The following is a 27959-nucleotide window of genomic DNA, read 5'->3' on the forward strand; positions in this document are numbered from 1 at the left end:
AAGTCTTTCCCAGCATGATTGGGAGAAAATGATACATCATTCCCATTTTTACTATGCTTATTATTTTGAACGTCATTTTAGTGTTTATTGCTCATTTGTATTTTTCTTTTGTAAATATTTAGCTCGTGACCTTTCCCCACTTCTCAGTTGGGATGTTCACCCTTTTCTTATTCACTTTTTGAGTACTTTATGCTTACCTCTTATAATAGTATATTTTAAATAATATTTTTTTCTGGCTTAACCTTCACCCTTTAACTTTGTTTAGAAATTCTTTCCATAAACACCCTTGGTTTTGTTTTAGCTCTGATGTAAGCCAGATTTTCATTCATTCCTCAATATATTCTAGGCACTAGGATAAATAATACATCAACCCTGCCCTTAAAAAGTTTTCAGGCTTAGAAAACTAAGTTCATGCCTTTAAAATCTTAAAAACAGGGGCGCCTGGTGGCTCAGTCGGTTAAGCGTCTGACTTGGGCTCAGGTCATGATCTCACCGTTTGTGGGTTCAAGCCCCGTGTCAGGCTCTGTGCTGACAGCTCAGAGCCTGGAGCCTGGATTCTGCCTCCCTTTCTCTCTGCCCCTCCCCCGCTCACACTGTCTCTCTCAAAAATAAATATTAAAAAAATTTTTTTAAATAAATAAAATAAAATAAAATAAAATAAAATCTTAGAAACAGAGGAGCACCCAAGGGGCTCAGTCTGTTGAGTGTCCAACTTCGGCTCAGGTCACAATCTTGCGCTTGTGGGTTTGGGCCCTGTGTTGGGCTCTGTGCTGATAGCTCAGAGCCTGGAGCCTGCTTTGGATTCTGTGCCTCCCTTTCTCTCTGCCCTCCTCCTGTTCAAGCTCTCTGTAAAATGGATAAATGTTACTAAAAAAATTTTTTTTAATAAAATCTTAGAATCAGAGACTTTTAGAAATGGAAAAAACATGAAATATCCAGGCTGACCCTTTCATTCTACAGATAAGAGGGGGGGTGGAATCTGAGCCCCAAAAGACTGCCTTGTCCATGGTCAAGAGTCTATCAGCACAGTCAGGAACAGAATGCAGAGGACTGTCCTCACTGCCAGCGAGGTGGAATGAGCACTTAGAAAGCCCCTCAGTTTCCTCATCTGAGAAACAGAACCAATATCTACTTTGCATGATCTAGAAGGCTGTTGTAGGATCAAATGTGGGAATGACATCTGTGAAATTCCCCCTTGATGTTCAGTAAATCTGTGCAGAACAGCTTTAGTAGAGTCGTAATGCCTACCACATATATACATAAACACACACACATACACACAAATGCACAGGTATACACCCCTCTCTGCTCCTCATTTCCTGCCATGAGAACAGTCTTCCAATATTTGAAATTACAGCTCACAATCCTTGCTCCTTGGGTTATTCAGGGTTTTTCTTAACAGCTTCTTTGCTAGCATTCAATCTTACGAACCCCAGGCATCTTTTCGTCTCTATAGATTATCTTTCAGAGTGGTCGAGGGGGGAGCGTTGGCAATGCTGAACTGACTTCGTTATCTGTGGGAACCAAAATCTGGCAGAGAATTCACACAATTACCTTGTAAAAGTCGAAACAGAAAGGGAGATACACACACACACACACACACACACACACACACACACACATATATGTTCAAGATGTCAACACAATCTGCTTGAATAGCAAAGCCAAGATTTTTCATTGTGAGTCACAAGAGACCATACGAATGAGTGCTTTCCATTGCTGACACAATGGCATTTTGTAGCCTTTCCCCAGCGGTAGTTTGACCACAGCGGGAAGAACAAGGTGGAGTTTGAAAGTGGACTCACTGGGTCTGAGTCCTTTGTCCGCTATTCACTGGCTGTACGTGCCCAAACAAGTCACTGCGTTGCTCTGATTCTTAGGGCCAGCGACATTACTGTGAAAAATCAGGCCCTGAGTCGGGCATGAACTGAAGCGTCTATGGGACCAGGTAGCAACCATATAAATGAGCCACGAGGGCTAGGTGTAAACGTAATACTGATAAAAATAATAGTGATGATAAACAGCGGCAGCGACAAGGAAAGGAGAGAGCCCGCCCACTCACACGGAGCGCCTGCGGCTGGGGTCCAGCTGGCTCCTGCCATGTGAGCATGTCTACGCCAAGTCTACAGATTTTTTTAAGAGAAGCCAGAAATGCAAGTTTATTATGTAAAAATCTCCCAATTCTTCGCTATTGGCTTAAAAATTTTAAAGCACTGTGCAGCTAAACAAAACGCATCTAAAAGCCAGGTTCTCAGCACACCAAACCCACCAGCTGCAGGCTAAGCACCGCGACCTATATAGAACATCTTCCAAGAAATGTGTATGTTCTTTGCTAACTTTATTTGTCTGAAGCTGGAGTTTGGGAACATTTTCTCAAAATCCCAGAGGAGAGGATACATTTTGAGTGGGTTTTTAAACTGGGGAATTGAACGGCATCAGGTAAGGACAACAGATTAATACTGGAAGAGCCCATCTCAATCTTGACTCCAGAGGAAAAGTGAAGGATGAAGTAGAAAGAAAGCAGATCAGCACATAATTGAATGCTACAAGCACTTACCACTACATTTATGGAGAAATTTTAAGGTATGAGAAAATGCGTAAGCTTTAAGTTTAGAGGAAAATAATGGAATTCAGGATGATCTCTATCTCTATCTCTATCTCTATCTCTATCTCTATCTCTATATATCTCTAGAGATAGAGATAGAGATAGAGATCTCTATATATTTCTAGAGATAGAGATAGAGATCTCTATATATCTCTAGAGATAGAGATAGAGATCTCTATATATCTCTAGAGATAGAGATAGAGATAGAGATCTCTATATATATCTCTAGAGATAGAGATAGAGATAGAGATCTCTATATATCTCTAGAGATAGAGATAGAGATAGAGATCTCTATATATATCTCTAGAGATAGAGATAGAGATAGAGATAGAGATAGAGATCATCCTGAATTCCATTATTTTCCTCTAAACTTAAAGCTTACGCATTTTCTCACACCTTAAAATTTCTCCATAAATGTAGTGGTAAGTGCTTGTAGATTTATATAGATAGATTGAGATATCTCTATGTAGATAGATATAGATATCTCTAGAGATAGAGATAGAGATAGAGATAGATATCTCTAGAGATAGAGATAGAGATAGATATCTTTTAAGTAAGACCTAAAGCTGGTAAGTATACAGAAAAATAAGGACAACCTTTCTGAAAAACAATTTGGCAATATCCATCAGGAGCCTTCAATATGTTCTTATTCTTTGACTAAATTGTTCCACTGCTATGAATGTAACCTAATGAAATAATCAGAGGTGCATGCAAGTATTTATGCCCCAGGACGTACATCATACATTATCTAAAAGGTAAAACAAAATTATAAATAACCTAAATGGCTTTAATGGAAAATACAGCCATTATAAATCCTTGCTTTGTTATACAACGATGTATGTCAATTCTATATTCCTAACACCGAGGCGGGGGAAATCCTTGTTTTTAAAGACCATTTAATAACATGGAATTCACAATATAATGTTGAATTAAAAAAAAGATTTTATATACACATAGCAAAAAGACTGGAAGAAAATATACCAGCTGATTATGGGTGGCTTTTAAATTTTTTTAATGTTTATTTATTTTTGAGAGAGACAGAGTGCGAGCAGAGAGAGAGGGAGACACAGAATCCGAAACAGGCTCCAGGCTCTGTGCTGACAGAGGGGCTTGAACCCACGAACCATGAGATCATGATCTGAGCCGAAGTTGGACACTTAATCGACTGAGCCACCCAGGTGCCCCTCTGGGTGGTTTTTATATTTTCTTCACAGTTTTCTTCATTTTCTGTTTTTTAGGACGAGTATATGATACTTTTATAATCAGAGAAAATAGTATTTACATCATATTTCTGAAGATTATTTGGTATTATAAGAAAATGTCCAAAATATATTAAGTAGAAAACTGGATTAAAACCATATGTATACTATGATTCCAATTTTTATAAATTCTGGGGGTTTTCTTAGAATGAACATAAACTTTTATAAATTGAAAAATTAGGCTTTAATCTTGACTTTGTCAAGGAAATGCACAGACAGTATGCAAAGTGTTCCATTTATGGTCTTTCAAGAAATCTGTGTTCATGAAAGAAAAATAAGGCAGACTTAGAGGATAAAAAAATGTATGCTGTGGTGTGTCAGGTAGAATGCGTTGACATTTTTGGCTTTAGAAATTATGTATCTGTATACCTGCATATACACAGAAAATACAGGAAGTATGTTTAACATGCACTTTGGACTCTAATGATAATGTTAATGAAGAAAATGGGATCAGAGAGCTAGTAAAATCCTCTAGTGTCACTTTCTGTTTTCCATATTTATGGATGGTCTGAATTTTTCATAATGAGCATTATAATTTGAGGAATGAAGGCATGATTTTTTAGTTAATGGACTATTTTTTTTAGAGAAGTATTAGGTTTACAGAAAAAAAAAATGACCATTAAGTACAGAATTTCCACACAATACGTACTTTTTTTAAAAACCCCAAACCACCACAATATATTTATTAGACAAAGCAGAGTTAACAGGGTTTGACTGGTTATCTCCACAACGGCTACCAATGATCCATACCGCTCTCCCTCTGAATGCCGCCCCTCCCACCAGGCGGTGGAATTTATTTCTTGTGCCTTCAATCTGGGCTGGCGTTATGACTTGCTTTGACCAAGATGCTATGACCAAAATGATATGCCTACTAGAGGCACAAGGATGCTTACACCTATGTGTAAAAGTCATGCTGAGCACTTGTGTATTTACCATAATTTATGGTAAGAACATGCACTGCCTTTTTATTTAGAAAAATCATTACAAAAGGAATACAGATTGGTTATTAAAAATGACTTTTTTTAAGTTTAAAAAGTAAAAGGTGAGAGTCTCCTCCATCTTCCAAAACCACACTCAGAGTCAATCACTCTCAGGGGTTTGGCTTTTATTAAACACACAAAACTGGAAAATTAATTAGAATAAAAGTATATCACAGGGCACCTGGGTGGCTCAGTCGGTTAACTGTCCGACTTCAGCTCAGGTCATGATCTTGTGGTTCGTGAGTTCGGAGCCCCACGTCAGGTTCTATGCTGACAGCTCAGAGCCTGAAGCCTGCTTCAGACTCTGTGTCTCCCTGTCTCTCTGCCCCTCCCCTGCTCTCTCAAAAATAAATAAACATTAAAAAAAATTTTTTTTTGTAAAGTACATCACAGAGAAGAATAAAAAGAATTTCCTCTATAGAACTGTCCCCGATCTATGGAAGTGCCTATGTCGGGAGACAACTCCCACGGATCTCTACCATTGTCCACATTGTGCAAGCAGAGGCCCAGTCTTTTTTCCAGACTGTGTTTTCAAGGATGTTTGTATAGCAAATAGCCTTGGAGGGGAGAAATAAGGTCTCCCTCTGGAGCGAAGCACAGACATGGTTACCGCCTATTACGAAAGATCCTATTATGGATCTGTACACTTGGGGGTCCTCTCTTGTGACTCAACCTACTGCATGTAGGGCGTCATCTGACCCTCTTCGCGTTACACTACAGGACTAGTGCTCGGAGAACCAACAAATTGATAATATTCCAACAACTGCTACTTTCCCCGTGTCTGATCCGGGAGTCGTGTGTCCTCTACCAGCATCCATAAACCAGGCACAGCTAACTTCTTAGCTTGCCGTCACAGGTCTTGACGCATATATTTGTGAACGTGTTTCTTTAAGCCATTTTTAAATTGCAAAAGGCAGTGGATTTTCTCACCTACCCCACTCCAACCACTGGCCTATCAACCAACCGCTGGAGCTTCTCCACTTACAAGTGATAGAGACAACCACTCCTGTCCTCGTCAATCCTTGCTAAAATATAGAAACACACATTTCCCTTGAAGAGAAAATAAAACCTTTGCTCTCCGCAAAGAGCATGATATGTTCAGGGAGAAAAATCAGCGAGGCCAAGTTCTAAGAGAATGAAAAACCAAGCACCTGCAAAACGGCCCAGCCAAGCACATCTGGCAAAAGCGTCTGTAGGGAAGGGGAAAATGGAATAGGAAAATGCTCCCATAGTCCAAGGTTGGGGTCTCAGAAGTGAATAATCCACCTCCCCTCCCCAAGCATAAGAATGACACTTGATTAATCCAGAAAAGAAAATCAATCTGCCCCACGGACTGCATGGACAGCTGTGCTGTGTGAGCAGACAGTGTTTCCAGGTTTATTGGCAGGGTACCTAGAGCAGGACCTCTGGGGATTTGTCTTGTGTCTCCTCTTCCATCTCAAAATAAAGCTGGCATGATTTGCAGAGTAATGCTCTTGGAGATGAAGTAGATGGTTTTAGGCTGCAGCCTAAGAGGACGGTTGGCTAGGAAAAAAGAATTACTGACAGGGACAGCGAGGCAAGACACATTGCCTAAAAGTCCCTGCATTTCCTTCAAAGCCTTTACAGTTGGGATTGATTCTCACTGGCTGGGATGCAAACTGCTTTCAGATTCTGCAGATCTGGATACTTGGAAACTCCCTGCCCCGGCTCAAAGTCATGTTGCACCAGCTTGCAGGCTCAGGCACAAAGTGACCTCTCCAAGTGCTTTTGAAGGGAAGAAATGTGAAAGAGAAGAACATACGGGAACTTACCCAATGGTCGGGCTGATGTTGTGGTCAAAGTGATCCTGTACAAATCGACACACAATGCTTGATTTCCCAACCCCGGTGTCCTGGAAAAGAATGAGGACAGAGCCATGAAGACCAAGGGTATCAGTTCTAACCTAGTATAATACACCTAGAACCAGAGGGCAGGAAAGGCTATTTCTGGTTGGTGGGAGTAGGGGAGGATACTCTCCTCTGTTTCTTACCAGTATTTTCCACAATGAAACTGTATTGCTTTCATAGAAAGAAAAGAAGTATGGTAAAAATAAGCTTTAGAAACACGTCCCCTAGGTTAATAATTAACCTAGAATTGGCATGGTTACAATATATGTATTTCCAGAAATTTGAACATGTTTGAAAGGGCCTGGAGAAGTATGGCAAACACAACACATTGTTTTGGTAGAGATAGAACTGATTTTGTTTGAAACCTTAACACTCGAAAACTATGTAATCTATTTTTCTGGGTATCACCCTGTAAGACCTATGAATGCTAATTTCTGCATTTCTAGCACTTTTTCTTCAGAATCTGATGGCTGCATAGTAACCTCCGATTTTGCTTAATTATATAAAGGTCTCATCTCAGTGCTTTCCCTGTTAAATAATTCTTTAAAGCTGTTTAGGATAGAGGTCTATTATACACTGGAAATGGAACACATGCATTTATATCCACTCCCTCCAAAACCCTTGTCAAATGGTTTAAGGAATAAAAGGTACAAATTCACAAGGTCAAACAAATCTGGAGACGAGACAACACCAGACAAGTGACGTCAACCAGAAGCACGTGGCCAAGTGGTCACTGCGAAAGAAGCAGCTGGAGCCCTCAGGGCCACCAGGGAGGAGAGCCACTGAGAAGCAAGACAATTCATGCCACAGAATCCCTGAAGGAATCAGGAACTGGAGGACAAGGCTGAAAACAGCATCAGCTGAAAGGCTGCACAAAAACATACCCTTGGTGCCCCTGGCCACAAAACCAGAGGCCAGACCCTCCTGAACCCCAGGAGGAGGTGGGAGCTGGGTCTCCAGTAAATCTGTATCAGACAGGGCTGGGCTTGGGAGCTTGCGACCCCCGTTGCCCTTTGTGAGCCCAGACAGAAGAGGTGAGGAGTCCCCTCTGGGTAAGAGGAAAATCCTACAGATCCTGATACTTGGAGCCACCCAACTAAAAGCCATGTTGCACCAGTCTACAAACCCCAGTGCAAACAGACCTTTCAGCGCACATTTTAATCTTTTAAAAATAAACGCTCAGCTAAGAAAGACCAGATGTTTATACCCACACAAAAAAAGAGTAGGATACTATTTCAGAAGATTATTCAGAGAGTAAGACTGACCTTAGAGATTAACAATACGATGGTAGAAGTGGAAATTTCAAAGGAAGAGGTATAAGGTAAAATCCGAGATTGCCCAGAAAGTAGAACATACTAGAACAAAGCAACTGGCCTCAGCTGCAGGTCACTGCTCTTCTGAGAGGGGTGGCAAGGCACAAAGACGCCAGATTCACAGACTACTGACACAGAGAAGGCCTCCTCAACACGTTGCTTATCTGAAAGATCATGGGGACATTTTGAGGTCTATAAGTGAACGGGCAACAAGACATAGCCCAAGAAGAACAAATAGCGGTATGGTTCTCCTCTATTAAAGGTGTAGATTTGAAAGCCTAAAGATCCAGGAGGAAATGCTGAAACTTGGGAAAACGTGCTTTTCCTTACACTGTGATGTGAAGTGAGATCTGAAATACCAGCTGGAAAGCTGAGTTATTTTTATTCCTCACCCCCCCGTGCTTAGGGGACAATTCCAGCCAACATAGAGCAAGAGGGGCCCCAGCCTGTGACACTCATCAGAAGATCACTGTCCCAAAGGTGTCCTATCCTAGTGAGAGTGGCCTTCACTGGTTATGAGCCATACTGAAAAAAAGCCCCAAAGCCGCTTATCGGCAGCATGCACAGCGATGCGCAGAGTTCAGAGAGGTGGCGACAGAATTAAAACATCAGCTCCTCGGATTCCAGATCAATATGCCGCTGCTATTTCTGAGCTGAGCCTTCCGCATGGATTCCGGCTAACATGCCTCACAGTTCCCCAAAACCCACAACTCCACTCAGTTGTTTTCATCTCCGTTGCTTTTAACCACCCTCTGCCCCACCCCCCTGCCCCGTGGAGGAGGGGATCTTGCAGTCCCTTCGGCCCATGCAACCCCAGAGAAACTGAAAAGCCAGGGGTGGTGCTGCCCTGCCCTTGAAAGTCTCACGAGGCGAACTGCTCTCTGCAAACAGCCGGGTAGATGGCTACCGCTGACCACGCTGATCTGTATTTTTACATACTTTATGTCCCCAAGCTCACAGTCAGAACTCCTCCACCCCGCAGAGACAGGTCTCAGGTTTATTATCTCACAAGGAATGCCAAAGGATTCATCTCTGCCGTCTATGCACCCCACCCATGGCGGGGAGGCAGATTGATGCGAGCGCCTGTCCCCTCCCTCTCTAGCATCTCTCGATCACAGTGTAGGAATCCTCTTTCTCCGGCTCTTCGCTGGTCCTCCCACAGCCGGGAGAGGTGCCTGGCGGAGGGGGTACCCGCACACCCAGGTGCGCAGGACTGCTCTGCCCCGGGCTCAGGAGACAAATCCGCCCCTCCCGAGTTTTGCCCCGATTAGGCCTTCTTTGGTGTGCTTTTGGCTTACACCCAAGCTCACCCTGCTTCCAAGCTGAGGAAAAACCACCCCTCTGGAATACCTCCAGTTTTCGCCGGCCCCCAGAGGCCCTACCCCCTGTAACCACCGTGGCACTTACTCTCTGTGACTGGCCCTCGGCCTAGAGGGCTTTGGCGAGACTGTGCATGTCACAGTGAGGACTCTGCTCTAGAAAGCCCGTTTTGGGTGTCGACCCTTTCACTTTACCCAAGGGCCCTGCTCAAAACAACCAGCTCCAGATCCCCAACAGCCCCCATGATCCTGCAAGGCGAACCCTCAAAATGCCCTTGAGGATGAAAAAACTCAACAGCCATCTGGAAATGATTGATTCCTTTCAACTCATCCTCTTCTACTGATAACTCGGGCTTAAAATACCAGCTTTTCTGAAGAGTTAAAGCAGCAAGCCTGCTCAAATTCAGATTGAATAGTTCATTTTCCAGCCAAACACACTCGGTGTTTCTTTTCTTTTTACAAACTCACTCTCAAAATTTCCCTCGACAGGAAAAGAAATAAAAGGACAAAAGGATAGGCAAGGTTTTAGTCGGTCTCAGAAAAGGCGGTGTTCTTACAAAGAACTGCTTCAAGTAATCTTCTGTGGCCAGTGGCTTTGTGACGCTCCAGAAGTGGCCAGCTGTTCCCCAGCTGGCCACCAGGGGAAGGCCCTGCTCCAGGTTTGCTGAGGGAGCCTGCCGCCGGGAGACAGGGCCGTGTCATGAATCACTGGGCTTTGGGAGTTCCTTTTCCTGCAGGAACCTCGCTGGCACGGTGACACACAACCGCAAGAGGAAAACGCCAGTGAGTCATGACTGTCGCATGGGATAACATAAAAGTTTAAAGCAGGAAAAGCGGAAAGCATTCCAGGGGAAGAAGGGCATCTGAAGAGAGGGAGGATGAGAGAGGGGGACCACGGCTGCCCACCATTCTCCAAAGGCTACTTTATTTTTAGTGGACTTACACGGACGGAAGGAAACTCATCTCTGCCGATATTTTTCCATTTCGTAAGACTATGAGACTAGCATAGTCCATCTTGTCCAGTCTCTTAGGTTTGCAAAAGAGGAAGCTGTGTGACTTCCTCAGAGTCACACAGCTGGCTGGTCGAGTCAGAACCTAATTTTCTGAGCTCCAGTGAAATCCCCCTGAGGCTCTTACCAGGTTCAAATCAACCTCCCTGACAAATGGAAGTTTCTTCCCCACAAAGTCCATTTTCTAGAACTCGCAAGGAGGACTTGCATTACTGCCTTTCACTGTAGCATCGTGTGTCCTCCAAATAAACCTGCTGGGGTTTTTACCTGTAATAAAAGGCGGACATACCACCAGCTACTGAAGAAGCACTAGAATAAAACCAGTCCTGATTCCACAAACCAGGAATAAGGTTTCGTAGAATCCTCCCTTGGGGGTAATCAGTGTTTTGTTGTACTCTCACTTGTGTGGTTGATATCAGACACAGGCTGAGGCCTAGCGATGGGTTCCATCTTCTTAAAAGGGAAATGCATCCCTTAAAAGATATTTTCTGGGGCTAATAATGCAATTCCCTGAGAACCACCACTTACTCTAACATGACAGTCTCTGCTGTTCGAACTGTCACATTTATTAATCACACGTAAATCTGTAGTTATGAAATCACCAACCACAAACTTGCAGCTGCTATCACGTAAAACACGAGGCATCCATTTGCTTCACTCCCGGACTATTGCAACAGGCTTCAAGGAAGCATTCCTACGTCTCCAGAAAAAGAAGGGAAGGTCCGAGGCAACGTTAGCACCACCGCTAATCCTGCTCTAATGGAAGACATCACTAATCAGTTGAGGACATGTTATTTTATTGAACCTGAAAAAGGCCTCCAAATCTCTTCAGCCCAGCTCTGTAGGCAGTCCATAGGACTCAAACAAGGTGTGTTTCCAGAACAAATGGCCATCCCCTACCGTTGCCCTTCTCTTCCCAACGGTCAACATGCTCCTACGTTCTCCTCCTCTCCAAACTCACTAAGCACTGTCCTGTGGATGTTTTAGATGTCTTTATGAGTTGGAAGGGTTTTTTTTTCTGGAAATTAAGAAGGAACGCACATTGGTGACAGCATTATAAGCCAACATGCCTTCTATGGAAAGGAAATGAGAGACAATACCAAGAATCACAGACCCAGGAATTCCATTCCTAAGAAGATAGTTAAAAGAAGAAAAAAATAAATAAACACAAAAATTTCACTGAAGTATTATTTATAAAAATCAGAAATGGCCCAAAAAACACACTGTAAGTTAAATAACTTGTGGTATAGACAGTAATCTCTTAAGCTTTAATTTCACACCTACCAAAATGTCAAAGGGGCAGAATATGATTTGCCTATAATGTGAACTCTGGACATGATCCTTTCAGCACCTGTCTCTAGGGTTTAGAGAGAACCCACATGGCAAGGGTTTTTTTTTTTTTTTTTTTTTTGCATTTATTTATTTGTTTTATTCAGTCATCCATTTATTTAAGTGTTCGGCCTTTGAGCCTTGCACACTTCTAAAAAATCCCGAGTGTCTTACACGTTGATAGGGAGCTAAGTTAGGATTTTAGGAGGACCGTGGAGGCCAGCCAGATTTGAAGCATGGAGAGAAACAAAATAAAGAGAGAAGCACAGGGAGAACCGTGGGATGGTAAATGGCTTGACCTTTTGACCCCAAAGGTAAGCGAAGTCAAAAGCATCGTAGAGACCGACCCAGGGGAGCAAAGGTCTCTTCAGGGACACTGGACACACCTCCCTGAGCGCCTGAGACGGCCTTGTGGAGACAAACCACAGGAAGATGCAGAGAGTAGCCACTAGTGATTTGGGGTAGTGTTACATGCTTATTACTTCCACTTTGGGGCAGATGGGGGAGGAAGCGTGTGTTGCCGACACTGAAGAGAGGAGGTCATGGAGGAGAGAACGTCCATTTCTGGCGACTATAGGGCGCCCGGCCCACGGCCTCACCAGCACGCCCCGTGTCAGCCGGTCAGGTCCCCACTATCCCGGCCAGGGCTCCCCGATGGCACCACCTGTCCTTCCCATGGCCCAAAACCCCAGATCCACCCAGAACAGAGAACAGGAGCTGACACAAAGGAATACACCCCTGTCAAGCATATCCCAACCCGCGCAACTCCACGTTCGGCACCTAATTCCAAAGAAACCCCACAGAAAGGCCGTACAAATTCCATACGAACCCACCAAGTTTGGTTTTTTTTTTTTTAAAGCTTTGGCTAAGGAGGAAAGGATACACACCCCCATTCCACTCCTCTGCGTGTCAAAGGTTTATGTCAGAGCAACCTGCAGAAGAACCCAATCACACACACCCCTTACAACAGAGGTCACTGCTTCTGGGGAACCTGAATTGGCCAGCCTAAGGACTCAAGCCCAAAACACTGCACATCACCCCCGGAGCATCCTGTAAGCTCCCTGGAGATCTCCCATGCATCCCTTCAGTTCTGTCCCTACGACGCCAGTTCTGTCCCTACAACACTCTTTCCACGGGAGAACTGAAGTACTTTGTTCCTGGATGACATTTAAAGCTTTACTGGGATTACAGATTTAATGGGCCTGTTTGCCCCGGAGCCCTAAATCTCTTTGGCACCGAAAAGAAAAGGGTTCAATATTTGTAAATCACAGTAATCACTACCAAAAAAAAAAAAAAAAAAAAAGTGCCATAAAAGCAAAAACAAACAAATAAATAAAATAAAAATCATTAAACTCAAGTCTATAATATGCTTGTTTTATTACCACACATTCTACAAGATGTCCTTTGGTGGTGTGAGACCTCTGTCCAAGCAGAGTAAATCTCAGCCTTTACGCTACGTTCTAGGAAACAAGTGAATTAGCAATGCAAGAAAATTCAACTACAGGCATTCCACCGTATTTAGGAAAGAATACCATACAATTATTTGATGAAAATACAATACAAATTAAAAGCCCCTAGGCATTCCCACAAGTAACTTTGCCATACCTTCGGTCACAGTTATTTTGAAACATGTCAGTGATTTGTGTTACAACGAACATCTCAAAATCCATTTACAAAGAGAACCTAATTACATGTATGACAAAAGGAAATCTTTCATATTGAAAGAGGTCGGTTCTGTCCTGAGTCTGAGAGTCACTAAACTATCTTCTCTACCTACCTCATGGGGACAAAAATGCTTATGGACATAATGTTAAGCATGTAAATAGCGCTAAGTGAATTTATGCATTTAGATCAATGCCCCGTGGGCACTAATGAACCTAGCTTGGAAATGTCCACAGTTTTCTAGATGTATATGAGAATAATGGAATGTATACATACAGAGAATAAGATGTCATGGCTTGGGATACAAAAAGTGACCAGAAGAGATGTTAAAAATATCCTCTTAGATAACAGAAAGAAATAAGCAGGAATGAGGAGCATGAAACCCACAAGAAGGAGATAATGAGATGGTTCAATAGGGAACAGAGACACGCATATTCACTTACTCTATTTCCCCCGGTCCTCACAACAGCCCTTTGTAAAGCAGAGGACAGATGGCATTGTCCACACTTCTCATGTAAGCAAACCATGGTCTAAAAGGTTAGGGGTGGGGCACCTGGGTGGCTCAGCTGGTTAAGTGTCCGACTCTTGGTTTGGGTTCAGGTCATGATCTCACAGTTTGTGAGTTCCAGCCCCAAGTCGGGCTCTGCGCCGACAGTGTGGAGTCTGCTTGGGATTCTCTCTCTCTCCCTCTGTCTCTCCCCCTCCCCTGCTCGTGCTCTCTTATCTCTCAAAATAAATAAATAAATTTTTAAAAAATAGAATACTAGGGGCGCCTGGGTGGCTCAGTCGGTTGGGCATCCGACTTCGGCTCAGGTCACGATCTCGCGGTCCGTGAGTTCGAGCCCCATGTCGGGCTCTGGGCTGATGGCTCAGAGCCTGGAGCCTGCTTCCGATTCTGTGTCTCCCTTTCTCTCTGCCCCTCCCCCGTTCATGCTCTGTCTCTCTCTGTCTCAAAAATAAATAAACGTTAAAAAAAAAATTAAAAAAAAACTAGAATACTAAAAGGTTAGGGGAATTGCCTGCGGTCCTACGACTAGTGAAAGCATCATCAAGGTTCAGACACCCCTTCCCCACTTCCAGGGCTGTATTCGCTGACCAAACCATGTCTCTCCAGAAGCCGTGTGTCCATCAGTCTATTCACTGTCTGTGTGGTCAGCAATATGCCAGGATGGGAGATGGAAAGATCAAGCCCAACTCCTACAGCCAGGACACTCACATTCAGACTTAAACTTTACAAAGGAATCAAAGACAGGAGGTTAGAGTGACCAGACCAAGGTCATTGTCCAGGCCGCCCCCAATACATGACTGATGACTGATGGCTACGTTCCAAGACTGTATTTGCTGGCTAATCATTTGGAAGTCAGACAGCATTCTTCCGTGGAAGTAATGCTGTAAATAAATAAAGATTACTTCCCAAACTCGCCGCTGAACTCTACACGGCGGAAGAAACCGTTGTCTGTTTATATCTATAGGATAACTTATTGTTTCCACAGGAAAACTTACTCTAATTTCAAACTGGGGATTTCAGACAGTGGCAAGTAGACACCCAGGCTTTCGGTGCAAGCAGAATGCCCTGGGAGACTAAGGAGATCTTGTTGAACAAACGGTCTAGTGGATTTGGACGCCAGCAATACTCCCTAGAGCACAAATCTTTCATAGGAGCAGGAGTGAGCAAAATAGTAATATGGGCAATAAGAAAAGCTGACATTTACTGAGCACATAGAGAGTTCCAGGCACCAAGCTAGGCATTTCATATGGAAGGTATCAGCTCAAGTATTGCTTCTGCTCTACTCTATCTCTGCTATCCTTCTGGGATTCCAGTTGTGCCTATACTAAACTTTTTCACCTTATCATACATATCTCTTACATTCTTTTCTTTTCTTTCCCATCTTTTTGTCGGAGTATCAGTTTGGAGATCTTCTGATCTAATTTCTAGTTCTTTCTACAGATGCAGCTAACATGGTGGTGATCCCATTAATCGCTTTCCCAATATCGATTACTGTATTTTTTTTTTAAGTAGTCTTCACACCCAGGAGCCCAGCATGAGGCTTGAACTCACGACCCTGAGCTCAAGACCCGAGCTGAGGTCAAGAGTCAGACACTTAACTGACTGAGCCACCAAGGAGCCCCAATTTATTATATTTTTTTCTTTCGTAAAATTTTCCTTTTTATACAGTTTTCAATTCCTTGCTCGAAATCATGACTTTTATTTCCTTGAACATATGAAACATATTTATATTTTACATATTTTAAAGTCCATGTCTGACAATTCTATAATCTACATCCTCTATGGGTCGGTTTCTACTGTCTGTGGAAAGGTTAAACTGCCTCGTCTCTTCATATCTCTGGTCACGTTTGATTAAGTCTTAGCATCCTCATTTCAGAGGAGGAAATCACAGCAATTTGTCCAAGGACATGGGTGTCGAGGCTAAGACTCCATCCCAGATCTTCCGTGACTCTTAGATAAGTGTCTAAATAGAAGAGATGGCCATGTTTCTGGGACATCATACACTCCAAAGAAACTAATGCTAGTGTGAAACTATTTATAGTATTTAAAAATATTGTCCTCTTTCCACTTTTTTTTTTAAAGTTTATTTATTTACTTAGAGAGAAAGAGAGAGAGAGAATGGGGGAGGGGCAGAGAGAGAGAGAGAGAGAGAGAGAGAGAGAGAATCCCAAGCAGGCTCCATGCCATCAGCACAGAACCCAACGCTGGGCTCAGTCTCACCACTGTGAGATCACGACCCAAGCCAAAAATCAAGCATCAGACACTTAACCAACTGAGCCAACCAAATGATTCGAGAGGTGGCAGATCCGGTGGGCTCTGAAGTTTAGAAATCGGTCAGGCATGGGTGCTCTGGCTCCAACAGTAGAGTGTCTTCTCGGCCCTGCTGGTGGCAGAGGAATGTTCTAGAAGTTCCAGGGAAGCCACAGTCAGTGACACACTGGGAGTGAGGAAAGATGAGCACCAGAGGCTCCATCCCTCTCCTCCCCTGGCTCTTAAAGAAATCCTCTCAGGGGCACCTGGGTGGCTCAGTCGGTTGGGCATCCGACTTCAGCTCAGGTCACGATCTCGCGGTCCGTGAGTTCGAGCCCCGCGTCGGGCTCTGGGCTGATGGCTCAGAGCCTGGAGCCTGCTTCCGATTCTGTGTCTCCCTCTCTCTCTGCCCCTCCCTCGTTCATGCTCTGTCTCTCTCTGTCCCCAAAATAAATAAACGTTAAAAAAAAATTTTTTTTTAAATAAAAAAAATAAAAAAAAGAAATCCTCTCAGATCACCACCTCTCCTCTCGCCTTACTTTACAGATAAGTGAATGAGGGAAAAGAAGAAGGAAGACAATTTTTAAAAGGGGAAGGGCAAGTTCCATAGCTCCTTCACTTCCGTTATTCTTACAACAGCCCCCGCTGCTTCTTGGCATTTTTGAGAGAGCAGTTTGTCCCAATGTACAAACTCTGTGCAGCTAAGCAGAAATTTCAGTGTATCTAATGAGTCTTAGAAGGTGTGATCTTAACTGTTTAAAAAACAAATTAACACTTTTTTTTTTTTTTTTACTTATATCATACTTCCTGCCAAAGGAACTAACTGTCCTCTGGCCACCTTTCCTTCCTCACAAGCAACATATGTGTGGGCTCTCAGTTGGGCAAGATGGGTCACTCAACAAATGACAGAGACATAGGCTTCCCTCCTCCCAGGGAGAAAATCCACTCATTTCATAAAATATCTAGCCTTGCATCCCGCCAGAAACCAGCGAGGGAGCCCGGAGGACCCGTAGAACTGTGCCCAGATCCCTGACCCACAAACCCATGAGACAATTAAGTGCATGTTGTCTTAAGCTGTCAGATTCTGGTGCAACTTGTTACACAGCAATGGATAACTAATAGAGATGTAGCAGACAATGTGTATTAAGCACTGACTCTGAACAAATTTTATTTAACCCATGCAGCAACCCTAATGAAGTAGAGTTCAGCCTACTTTGCAGAGCAGGAAATGAAAGTTAAGGGCAGATCAGGAGTATGAGAAGTTGGCCCCCAAGGGATGATGACAGCAGAGCTGTGTGGGACTCATGAGGCTCTGCCCCAAGAGCAGTGATTCTGAGTACTCCTCCAGGAACCTGCTCTCAGGGCCACGAGAAAGGAAAAATATTACATTACTTAAACTGACAAAACCTGTTTTAGAGTGATTTAAGCACTGAGAATAACCCCAAAGTCAGCCAATGAAGTTATGGTGGACACAGGGCTACAATGTAAAGCAATAATTCAATCTCAAGGGTAAACCTCTGGGGGAAAGATCACAGCATGCAAGATCAGAGAGCAGAGAAGTGGGGACTTCAGAATTTGCTTTCAAGATCTCATTAGAGACATTTCACAACCCTGTGAAGGGTTGCCTCATTTTATTAAGCATCTTTTCATCTCATTAGAAACCTTCTCCTTCATTTGGTATCACTTCCACCTAGTGAGTCAACAGGGAATCCAACACCAGTGGGAGGAGGCAGAGACTGTTTCAGTTCCTCTCCTCCTCCTCCTCCATCCACACACCCTTACTTGGTCCTTAGGAGCCATGACAAGACATTGCGGGGGAAGCACAGGAATGTTCTCCCACCCAGCAGATGGACCATGGCCTGGATGGTTCATGCTCTGTGGGAAGCCCGAGGGAGGAAGGACACATCCGGGAGCTCATTTCCTCACCTCTGTGCTTTAGATAATCCGCACCTTAGGTTGATGCTTCCCCTTTCTAACCACCGCCTCCCCCCTCTAGCCAGGGGGCCTCAGACGCAGACACAATCCTAATAACAGACACGTCAACACATCAAAGCCACAACATGCAAAGACCATCATCTCCACTCCTGTCACCCTTCTATAGGATGATTCATAGGTGTCAGCCACGTGGCATCCTCAAAATCACACATTACCTTTGTGGGTAGGTAAGGTTCTCTGGTGAGAAGGTCCCTCATCAGATTCTGTCACTTATGACCTAAACATTTGTAAGATCTGCTGAATCCATACGCCCTCTGACTCCCTTCCCTTCTGAATACTGAGCAACAGGCTAGCCACCCGCCCCCCCGCCCCCCCCCCCCCCCCCCCCCCCCCCACCAATCTCTGAATGTCTGTGTTTAAGGCAACACTGAGGCCAACCCCTAGAAAGCACAAAGTTACCACTGCCGGTTTATCTCTAATCCACACACTGCTTGACCTCAAAGATTATGAGTTCTGCTTAATCTTCTCCTGCCCCACTTCCTGTCCCCATCTACCAAGGCTATCTGGCAAACTCTGAAGATGTTAGAAGTTACACGACCTGAGGTCCTGCCCTCTGTACTGCACTTTCAGAGTGAGGGCCTAGTAGCAGGGGGTCATCTGGCCACACCCACAGGGGGACGGGTGAATCATCAATACCCACACATGCTCGCATGCATAACGCTTGCACGCACAGCTCAGAACTTGGAATCGGGAAGGCCAGCCACTTATCCCCGTATGACACTGGGAAGGGAAGAAATGGTGACCGCTGATCAGTCCCAGCAAGGTCATATGTCCCAACCCCCACGGAACTCCTGTACCAGTGAAGAACAGACAAATAAACTGGACAGTGTCATATACCGTGATAAGTGCCATGACGGGGAAACAAAAGGACATCGAACCCACATTTGAGAGATCAGGGAAGGCTTTGTGGAGGCAGGGACATTAAATCTGAAACCAAAAGGAGGCATTAGCCAGGCAAGGTAGGGAATAGGACCGGAAAACAGAGGAAGGGAGGTGGGGGAGCTGGATTCTAGCAACAGGAACAGAGCATGGGGAGAAAACAGTCTGTCCAAGAATTCAATTTAGTGGACGTTTGAGGTTTTTTTCTTCTGGGAGGCAAAGATCCAACAGCCCCCCCAAGAATATACAGATGGAGGGCCCAGGGACTGGCAGATGCCCTTTCTGCCCCTCCTCTGGCCTCTCCTGTTGATCCACTGGCTTAAAGAAGCTCTCAAATCCAGGGGCTCTATCTCTCTACTTCTGCTATTCTCACACATTTCCCTGTAGCAGATGCGAAGCACATGTGTGCGTGTAACACGCGCACCATACACCCACAGGTGTGCATGCATACAGATGCATGACACACACACACAGCTGCCTACATGCACACCCATGCACGCGTGTGTACACAGGCTCGGCGACCCTGGCTTGCCGTGCACCATCCTGGATTACCCTAATGTCAACCTGGCTTAAAGCAGGGATGACATTTCCCAGGATCCCTTTCTCCCTAAGGTTCTGGGTTAGAAATGACCAAAAAGGGAATTTGCAGGAAGTCAAGATTGCTGTTATACACTCCCGAAGGTTTCAGCACACAGGTAGAAAGAGGTTCCCGGCAGAGACCCCTTCTGTACCCGCCTTTTCTCCCAACCACAGCCTCAGCAGCTGTCCACAGACAGCTGCCACCCCACCCCGCTGCGGGCCACTTGCTGTTGGCTATGTCGGCTTCTCAGAGCTTCCGCGAGAGCCCCCATGCAACCACCACGCTGGCGATTCTCTGGCTCGAGGGGTTTCCTCTGATTTTCAAGCTCCTTCTTCCAGACCTCCCCTCACCGCACTGCCCACATTCATATCAAGGGCAACAAAGTGCAATAAATCCTGTCCCGTAGTAGCTCCCCTTTCCTGATGGAATGCTGATACACTCACCAGGAAGAAGCACCTGCAAACAAAGGAGCAGGAGAATGCAAAGGAATGTTCTGCAGGCTAGAGAGAGAGGTAAGCCTGGCAGGAGTCACGTCAGGATGATTTAACGACCAGAGCATCATTCACTCTAGACAGAGCCCAGAACATCCACAGGCCAAGGGCGCGGTCTTAACCCTGTTAAGGAGTCTGGAAGTTGGCCGAGGAAAGTGGGAACCAATGAAATCCACCCTGTTGTGGCACTTTAAGAGGATCAGAAGGAAACCAAAGGAAGAAAGGCCATTTAGGAGGCTGCTCTTTCACTGGCTGCATTTTTATTGAGCACCTACCGTGTGCCAGTATAATCCACAAGTGACGGTGGCCAAAGTCGATCATGTCAGTGCTAAGACTCTCCAGGAGCTCAGCCTGTACTCTCTGCTCGATTCTGCAGGGCAGACAAAAGGAACAGTTCCTACATCCCGACTGTAATAAATGTGAAAAGTTAGCATCCTCAGACAACTCACTCACGTGAACTAACACTCAAGGCCTCGCAGGTCACCAAGCCGAAACCCGGGGTAATATAACTACCCGTAGCGAGCCCTTAATCAAGATACTCGCTGACAGCGACTGCGATTTCATCAAACAGGGCACACGCACACCTGCAGGCTGCAGAAAGAGCAAGCCGGGGACGCGACAGTCTGCTCACAACTTCCCCATCCTCCTCACCCTAGCGCGGTTCCAATTAAATAACGGTGTTGACCTATGATGTATTAGGAATCTTCCCACACTTAGGAAGGCCAGCTAGATCAAGGGCTAGACTCATGATCACAAGAGCATCAGGAAAGGCATTTGCAAGAAAGGAAGGGAATGTGTTCGAGGAAGGGGAGTTGGCCTCCAGAATGTGAACAGAAACATCCCCCGTCACCATCATGCTAGCCTGACTTCCTCATGGTTTAGAATTCCGGCTTAATGTCCACCGGTGCTTCCACAAGTGATTAAAAGACTACAAAATACAAATAAAAGCAATGAATTACTACCACCCTCACTTTCAATCTATGCACCTTGGAAATAAATGCTAAAATATTATACTTATTAGCTTAACAATGTGTCCAGGAGGGGCGCTGGGGTGGCTCGGTCGGTTAAACATCCGGTTCTTGATTTTGGCTGAGGTCATGATTTCAGGGTTCGTGAGATCGAGCCCCGTGTCAGGCTCTGCACTGATAGCACGAAGCCTGGTTGGGATTCCCTCTCTCCTCTCTCTCTGTCCCTCCCCTGCTCACACACTGTCTCTCTAAATAAATAAATAAATAAATAAATAAATAAATAAATAAACAAACATTTTTTAAAAATGTGACCAGGAAACACAAAATTGCCTACATCACAGCTCCCTGAAGAATCCTGTCCACACTGCAGCCTCCAGGCAGAGGTCAGCAGAAACCCCCACCCCACCACCGCTGCCGAAAATTCCAAGATCAAAGATGAGACACTTTTGCTGTTTCATCCTCCAAAGGAGAGAAAACAAGTGTGTCTGCAGATAAAAACAGACTCAGATGTGGACAAATTTCCCAGGAACACCCTGAACAGGTGTTGTGTTGACAGTAAACAGTAAAGCCATGGAAATATACTCTCTGAATGAAACACGCTCTCCTACATAGCATCCTCAACTGCTCCTCACTCAAAGACCAGCTGAAGGTCAAGAAGAAAGCAAGTGACTGCAGGTCTGCTCTTCACTGCCGCGCTGGGTATGAACTTGTGGAGTCAACCTCACGCCCTCAATGCTCTGGTGCAACCCTCCTCTGAACAAACACCTGCGACTCCTCCAGCACGGAAAAGTAACCTAAAACCTTGCCAGAGAATAACTTCCCACAGACAGAGGTCAAGATCAAGGGCACTGCACTGAACCTGCCCTAAAAAGCAACTGCACATGTCCAGGTAAGTTGAAACTGCAACACAAAGGATGACCAAGGGAAAACTGAATGGAAGACAGTTAAAGACATCAAGGCGAAAACGGAGCTTCTGAGCGTCCAAGTTCCAAATCACAACACCGATGAGCTTTTAATCATACTAATCATGTTATTCATCACGACGGTGATGACAGTTGACGTTTTGTTAAGCTAGACTCTGTGTTGTTACCTTGCATCAGCTCATTTAATCTTCAACCCAGATCTATGAGAGACTATTATCATGCTTCACAGTTGGGAAAACAGACTTAGGGAGGTTCAGCAATTGAATGGGTCTGTGCGCAGAGGCCCGAGCTCTTGATCTCCATCCCATATCCTACTACCCGGTGACGAACACCGTCTGGGCTCCCGATTCTGTGACAAGTCCTGGAGATGCAGACAAGTTTGATGATGCACTTCTCTCCCACCTGCTAAGCACACCCTGCGTGTCTAAGCCATAAGTGCCACTGTGTTAGGCACTGGAGATTCAATAGAATATCTCTTGTCCCAGAAGTACACGGGTTACAAACCTGGGAACAAGGAACGGATCCAGACTTCAAGGTCTTAACGGCCCAGAGAGGTGGACTTTTGTCTTGAATTCACCCTCATGACACAGAGAGACAAGTAGCCACGCACCATACTCGCGAACAATCTCTCGCCCACCCTGGGGTGTGACTGCCCAGATCCAGTGGTGAGTTCCTTGGCACCCCACAAGTCCCCTCAAGCATGTTGTGTGAGAATATGTCCTTCCTGAAAAGTCCATGGGAAACTAACACAATGGCCCATCTTTACCTTAACCTATGTTCTAAAAGCTCTGTGGCTTATAGAGCAGACTCACATTATTGTGTCTGACCTTCATAGTGACTCTGAGGTATCATTATTCCCATTTTATGGATGGAGAACTTGAGGCCCAGTGCAATTCACAGTCACACGGGAATGGGGTAAGGCCAATCCCAGGCCTCCATCTCCTAGTTCTTTCTTTCCCCATCACTAAACCATCTTCAGGCCACATCTGAGTCCCAAGACCTTATAGAATCTCAGTATGTGGGACCTTCAAACACTGGGGAGGAAAATGTCCACAGCTACGAAATCTCAAAGTGAAGTAACAGGCAGTTTGTAACTTGTAAATGAACACCTTTGGTTAACTTTGGTATTAAAAAAATAATTGAATGCAAATAAGAACAGACAACTTGGTAATCCCACACGCTGGCCAACTTTCCACTCAACGAAGATGTACAGGTATCAGTGCACATTTGAACTTCATGTACTGACACTGAAATTCCACTTGTGGGTGCCTCGAGATCTGTGGAGATAGATCTCTTTAAGAAGTCCGTTTTTGAGAGGAAAGAAAATGTGTAGTTTATACTTCTCAAGATAGAAATGGTCCCTTGTATGAATCACTGAATATTCCCAGAGATATTGTGGGGGGAAAAACCCAATATGTAGTATCACCATTCCATAAAGTAAGAGTCTCCAAACTGCTTTGATTGCACATCCCTAGCCACAAAAGACAACTGCGTACATCCTCTAGTATGTGTATATTTACTTACAACCTGTATACATGTGCTACTGTACTAAGATAGTATACAACATATAAAACATATGCAGAAACTGCAGTTTTAAAAGAACGGCGTAACAGTCAGTTCTCAAAACCCAGAAATCTACTGGATGTTCAAGCTGGTGAGCTGCCCCCTCCACATCACCAGATTCCACATTTCTGTTCATCAAAAAAGGCTCGCTGGTGCAGCAAAGAGACTTCTACTACAAGCAAGCACTTGGGAAGGGACCCTCAGTGTGTCCTTCCACACAGAGACGAAGCTCCCAGGAGCTAGACCTGTGTCACGTGAGCTGGAAGCTGAGGGCAGCCATCTTTACACTCCCTCTGACCGAAGAAGGAAGGAAGCAGCCCAAAGACACAAGCCCCAGGGCTGCTAGTGACCCCAGGACATTCCCTATCATCTTGAGGGCTGCATTCCTGCCTTTAGGTTCGATGAGACACCCTGTATCTTTTTTAAGTTGGACCTTCATATAAACTGTCCCATGTGAAGCTTGACATGCCCCCCCCCACCCCCTAAAGGAAACATCTCTAAGGACTTTCTAGATAAGCCCTGGTCACATTACACCATCACCACTCTCCTCTCCATTCGACCCCTTCACTGCCCTGTCACAGCATCACACAATTGCTTTTTTATACACATTAGCTGAAGTCAGTTTCTGACATAAGTATTATTTCATCACGTCCAAACCATAGCTTAATAATGTGCTGCTCTACCACTGTGGTTGGAGAACAATACATCAGAATAACGAGTTCTCCCACCTAGAAAAAGTCGACGTGCAGCGCCTGGAAAAGATCTCCACAGCCTGATGTCCAGGCTTGCCAACAGCAAAGTCCGTCTGCCTCTGGCCAAAGCATCAGGAGCCCTCACTTGGCCACATGTTACACTCAAGCATATTTCATCCACGCTGCGGGCCACAGGCATGACTGCTACGCATGCACGAAGAATCTAAGTTACAGAAAGCTATGTGCATCCTCTAATTTGCCAGCGAATGTTCGCTTCTGTATTCTAACTTTACAACAATACAACTGATTGACTTTATTTTGACAAGGAAAGGGAAGGGAAGGGAAGGGAAGGGAAGGGAAGGGAAGGGAAGGGAAGGGAAGGGAAGGGAAGGGAAAGGAAGGGAAAGGAAGGGAAAGGAAGGGAAAGGAAGGGAAAGGAAGGGAAAGGAAGGGATAGGAAAGGAAAGAAGGATGCCTAGCTGGCTCAGTTGGAAGACTGTGTGACTCTTGATTTCAGGGTCATGACTTCAAGCCCCACAATGGGTGCAGAGATTACTTAATTAAAAAAGAGAAAAGAAACTTGAAAGAAAAGTAAATGTGCAAGGAAAGACAATGAGGTAGGAAAGACAGGAGTAAAATCATTATTCTGCTGTCAACTTGGACCCTTTGTCTGTTCATGTTTTGAGTCTGGGGACCAACGATACCCTGTCCCCGCTTCCCGCACCAGATTCTATCTCAACCAGGCAGGAAGATTACAGCTCGACTGAGGCAACCAGACCAAAAGTTTACAGATAGTAATTTGGTCAGATGAGCCAAAGGAAGTATGTTTCTGCACTTAGTGGTTTGGACCACTTTGGAGATTGAGAAAGATATTACAGACCTTCTCTGAACTCTGAGCACAAACTTCTGCTCCTCCACGACTTAACCATACGATCACAGCAGCTAATTTCAAACTCTGGCTTCCTACCCATAAATCTGGTGCCTTGCCCACAGTGACACAAAACAGACTCTCCCAAGTGTCTGATGCATATGAAAACATGCAGGCAAATCTGCTTAGAGTCCCTATTTCGTGTGCCTGCCCTCTCTGAGAAAAGACCTGTACATTGCAGAACGAGTCCCCAGAGCCCTGGCACATGCCAAGCCTGCATTTTCACCACACGACAGGATCCCTTCCTGTTAAATGGATCGAAACGGCAAACTGTATCTGCATCGGCCAGGAACACAGGATCAGCCGGGACACACGGACGGCAGGAGCATCCTGCCATTTTGCTGACCGAAGGAAAAACGTTTAGGAGCCTTGAGTTTTCTATTACCTTCTTTCTTGATTCTTGACACGCACTGGCTGGCTGCTTGGGCTCCTGCAACGCTGTACCAACGGGCTGGCGGACATCACCACGCTATCTGTTTTATTCTTTCTCCACGAAAGCCAAAACCTAAATCCCCAGTACACACTTGCTCTTGCCGACGCGTATCTCCGAAATAGCTCTCATCTGTTAATAGGCCGCAAATTCACAAAGCATCCCAACCCCCACCCCCACCCTCTGACCTGTTCCAAGTCACGCCTGTTTGTTAGCTGAGCCGGAGCTCGGTTTGGGGAGACGCAATGACCTCATATAAAGGAAAAAGAAGAAAGAAGCGGCCAACAGCCCACTAGCCCAAGGGTCAAAGGACCCAGTCAAGGTGCTGCAGGTGAGGCAGAGACCAAATTCAGTGTGTTTCCATACGGCATCCCACAAGAACAACTAGGCCCCTACAGGTGAGAATAATGGTCGCCAAAGATTTCTTTTCGGGGGCACCTGAGCGGCTCAGTCAGTTGAGCATCCGACTTCGGCTCAGGTCATGATCTCATGGTTCATAGGTTCGAGCCCCGCATCGGGCTCTGCGCTGACAGCTCAGAGCCTGGAAGCTGCTTTGGAGTCTGTGTCTCCCTCTCTCTCTGCCCCTCCCCTGCTCGCTCTCTCTCTCTCTCAAAAATAAATAAACATTAAAAAAAATTTCAAAGATTTCTTTTTGTATGCACACCAAGCTATAAAAATTAGACACTCTCTTTTCTGGGCCAAGAAATCAAGGGCTGGTAGCCATTCTGGGGAAAAAGTTTGCAAATCTTAATGAAAATTGTTTTACTCTTCTTGGTTATTCGCTAGTTCTCTTAAGAGGAGAAAAACAACAATAAAACACAGACCCCAAGAAGTCACAGGCTGGAGCATGAGATGCACTGCACACGTTTTAGGGAACAAACACTTTGGCAACATGAAAACAGAAAACAACAATCAAGGAGAAGAATGTATGGATGCTGTCCATAATGGTAAACCCCAGCTCCCCCATGCGCTGTGAAGGGAAGCCGACTGTTGTCATGGTCAGAGCAGGGGTTTGGGATCAGACATGAGGAATTTAAATCTCTTGCTGAGTCTCTCCAGGCTTCAGCATCCCCGTCTGTAAAATCAGTAGTAAGGCCTCTCTCTCAGAGGATTTTTGTGAAGATTAAATGAGGTAATACATCTACAGCACTTAGAACAGCGCTGGCACATTGCAAATGTTCAATAAATTCTAATCATTATCATGATGATTAGGCAGCCATTTAGAAGAATGACGTATATCAGTAGCGCTTGTATGTATGAAAAGAGCTCCAAGATATGCTGTTTGAAAAAAAAAAAAAAAAAAAGCCGGAACAGATCGTTGGCTGGATCGAAGGTGGGGAAAGTAAGGGAAGGTGGTCAAAAGGTAGAAAGTTCCCGTTATAAAATAAATAAATCCTGGAGATGTAACGCACAGCATGGTGACTAAAGTTACCAATACTTTACTGTATATTTGTAAATTGTGAATAGAGTGGATCTTAGAAGTTCAAACCACAAGAAAAAAAATTGTAACTATGTACGGCAATGGATGTTAACTACCCTTACTGTGGTGGTCATTTTGCAATATATACATATATCGAATCATTATGTTATACTCCTAAAATTAATACATTGTTAGATATGAATTATATCTCAGAAAAATAGAAAAAAAGTCCTATGTGAGTCTGTAATAACTTCTTTCTTTCTTTCCTTCTTGAGAGAGAGAGAGAGCGAGCATGAGCAGGGTAGGGGCACAGGGAGGGAGGGAGGGAGAGAGAGAGAGAGAGAGAGAGAGAGAGAGAGAATCTTAAGCAGGCGTCACACTCAGCCTGGAGCCCAATGCGGGGCTCGATCCCAAGACCCTGGTATCATGACCTGAGCCGAAATCAAGAGTCGGGTCACTCAACTGACAGAGCCACCCAGGCACCCGTTTCTTTATTTCTATTTAAATCTATGTGTGTAAGCACAAACACACAAGCATGAAACATTGCTTTAAAAAAAAAAATCACAAGAACATATTAACAGTGATTGTCCAAGGTAGAGAAGCCTTCCCTTTTCATTCTGTAACTTCCTGTATCACTTGAATTTTGTAATCCTACAGAAAGTATTCCTTGTATTTCTTTCGCACAGGAACAGATGTGACCTGGGTGGAGGGATTAGGGTATATAGTTTGTATTCTTCCTTAAATCTCTCTAAACAAATATAACATTTTACACTAACATTTCTCCCGACCCTTGTGGTTCCCTTCCCGCCACCTTCACATGATCAAAAGTTTAAATGAATCATCACCTAAATCACAGATCCTTAACTCTGTGAGATATGTCATGAGTAATGTGTAACAAAGCTGGGAGGTGGAATTATAGGAAACTCACTGCAAATTGCACATAACCCTGGGAACCCCTGGGAGTGTGCTTCCTGTATCAATGCCATT

At 44.7% G+C, this 27959-nt stretch overlaps 1 protein-coding gene across 2 annotated transcripts in view; it reads right to left on the reverse strand.

Annotated features, from left to right (window-relative positions):
* The window catches only part of RAB31 (RAB31, member RAS oncogene family), a 134100-nt gene that overhangs the window by 69359 nt on the left and 36782 nt on the right, over positions 1 to 27959 (reverse strand). For both annotated transcript variants that reach the window (XM_045458823.1, XM_045458822.1), the window contains exon 2: positions 6638 to 6717. In XM_045458823.1, the coding sequence (XP_045314779.1) occupies positions 6638 to 6717 (80 nt within the window). The remainder of the gene's footprint in view (positions 1 to 6637; positions 6718 to 27959) is intronic.

Source organism: Leopardus geoffroyi, chromosome D3 (genome assembly GCF_018350155.1).
Source record: "Leopardus geoffroyi isolate Oge1 chromosome D3, O.geoffroyi_Oge1_pat1.0, whole genome shotgun sequence".
NCBI lineage: Eukaryota > Metazoa > Chordata > Mammalia > Carnivora > Felidae > Leopardus > Leopardus geoffroyi.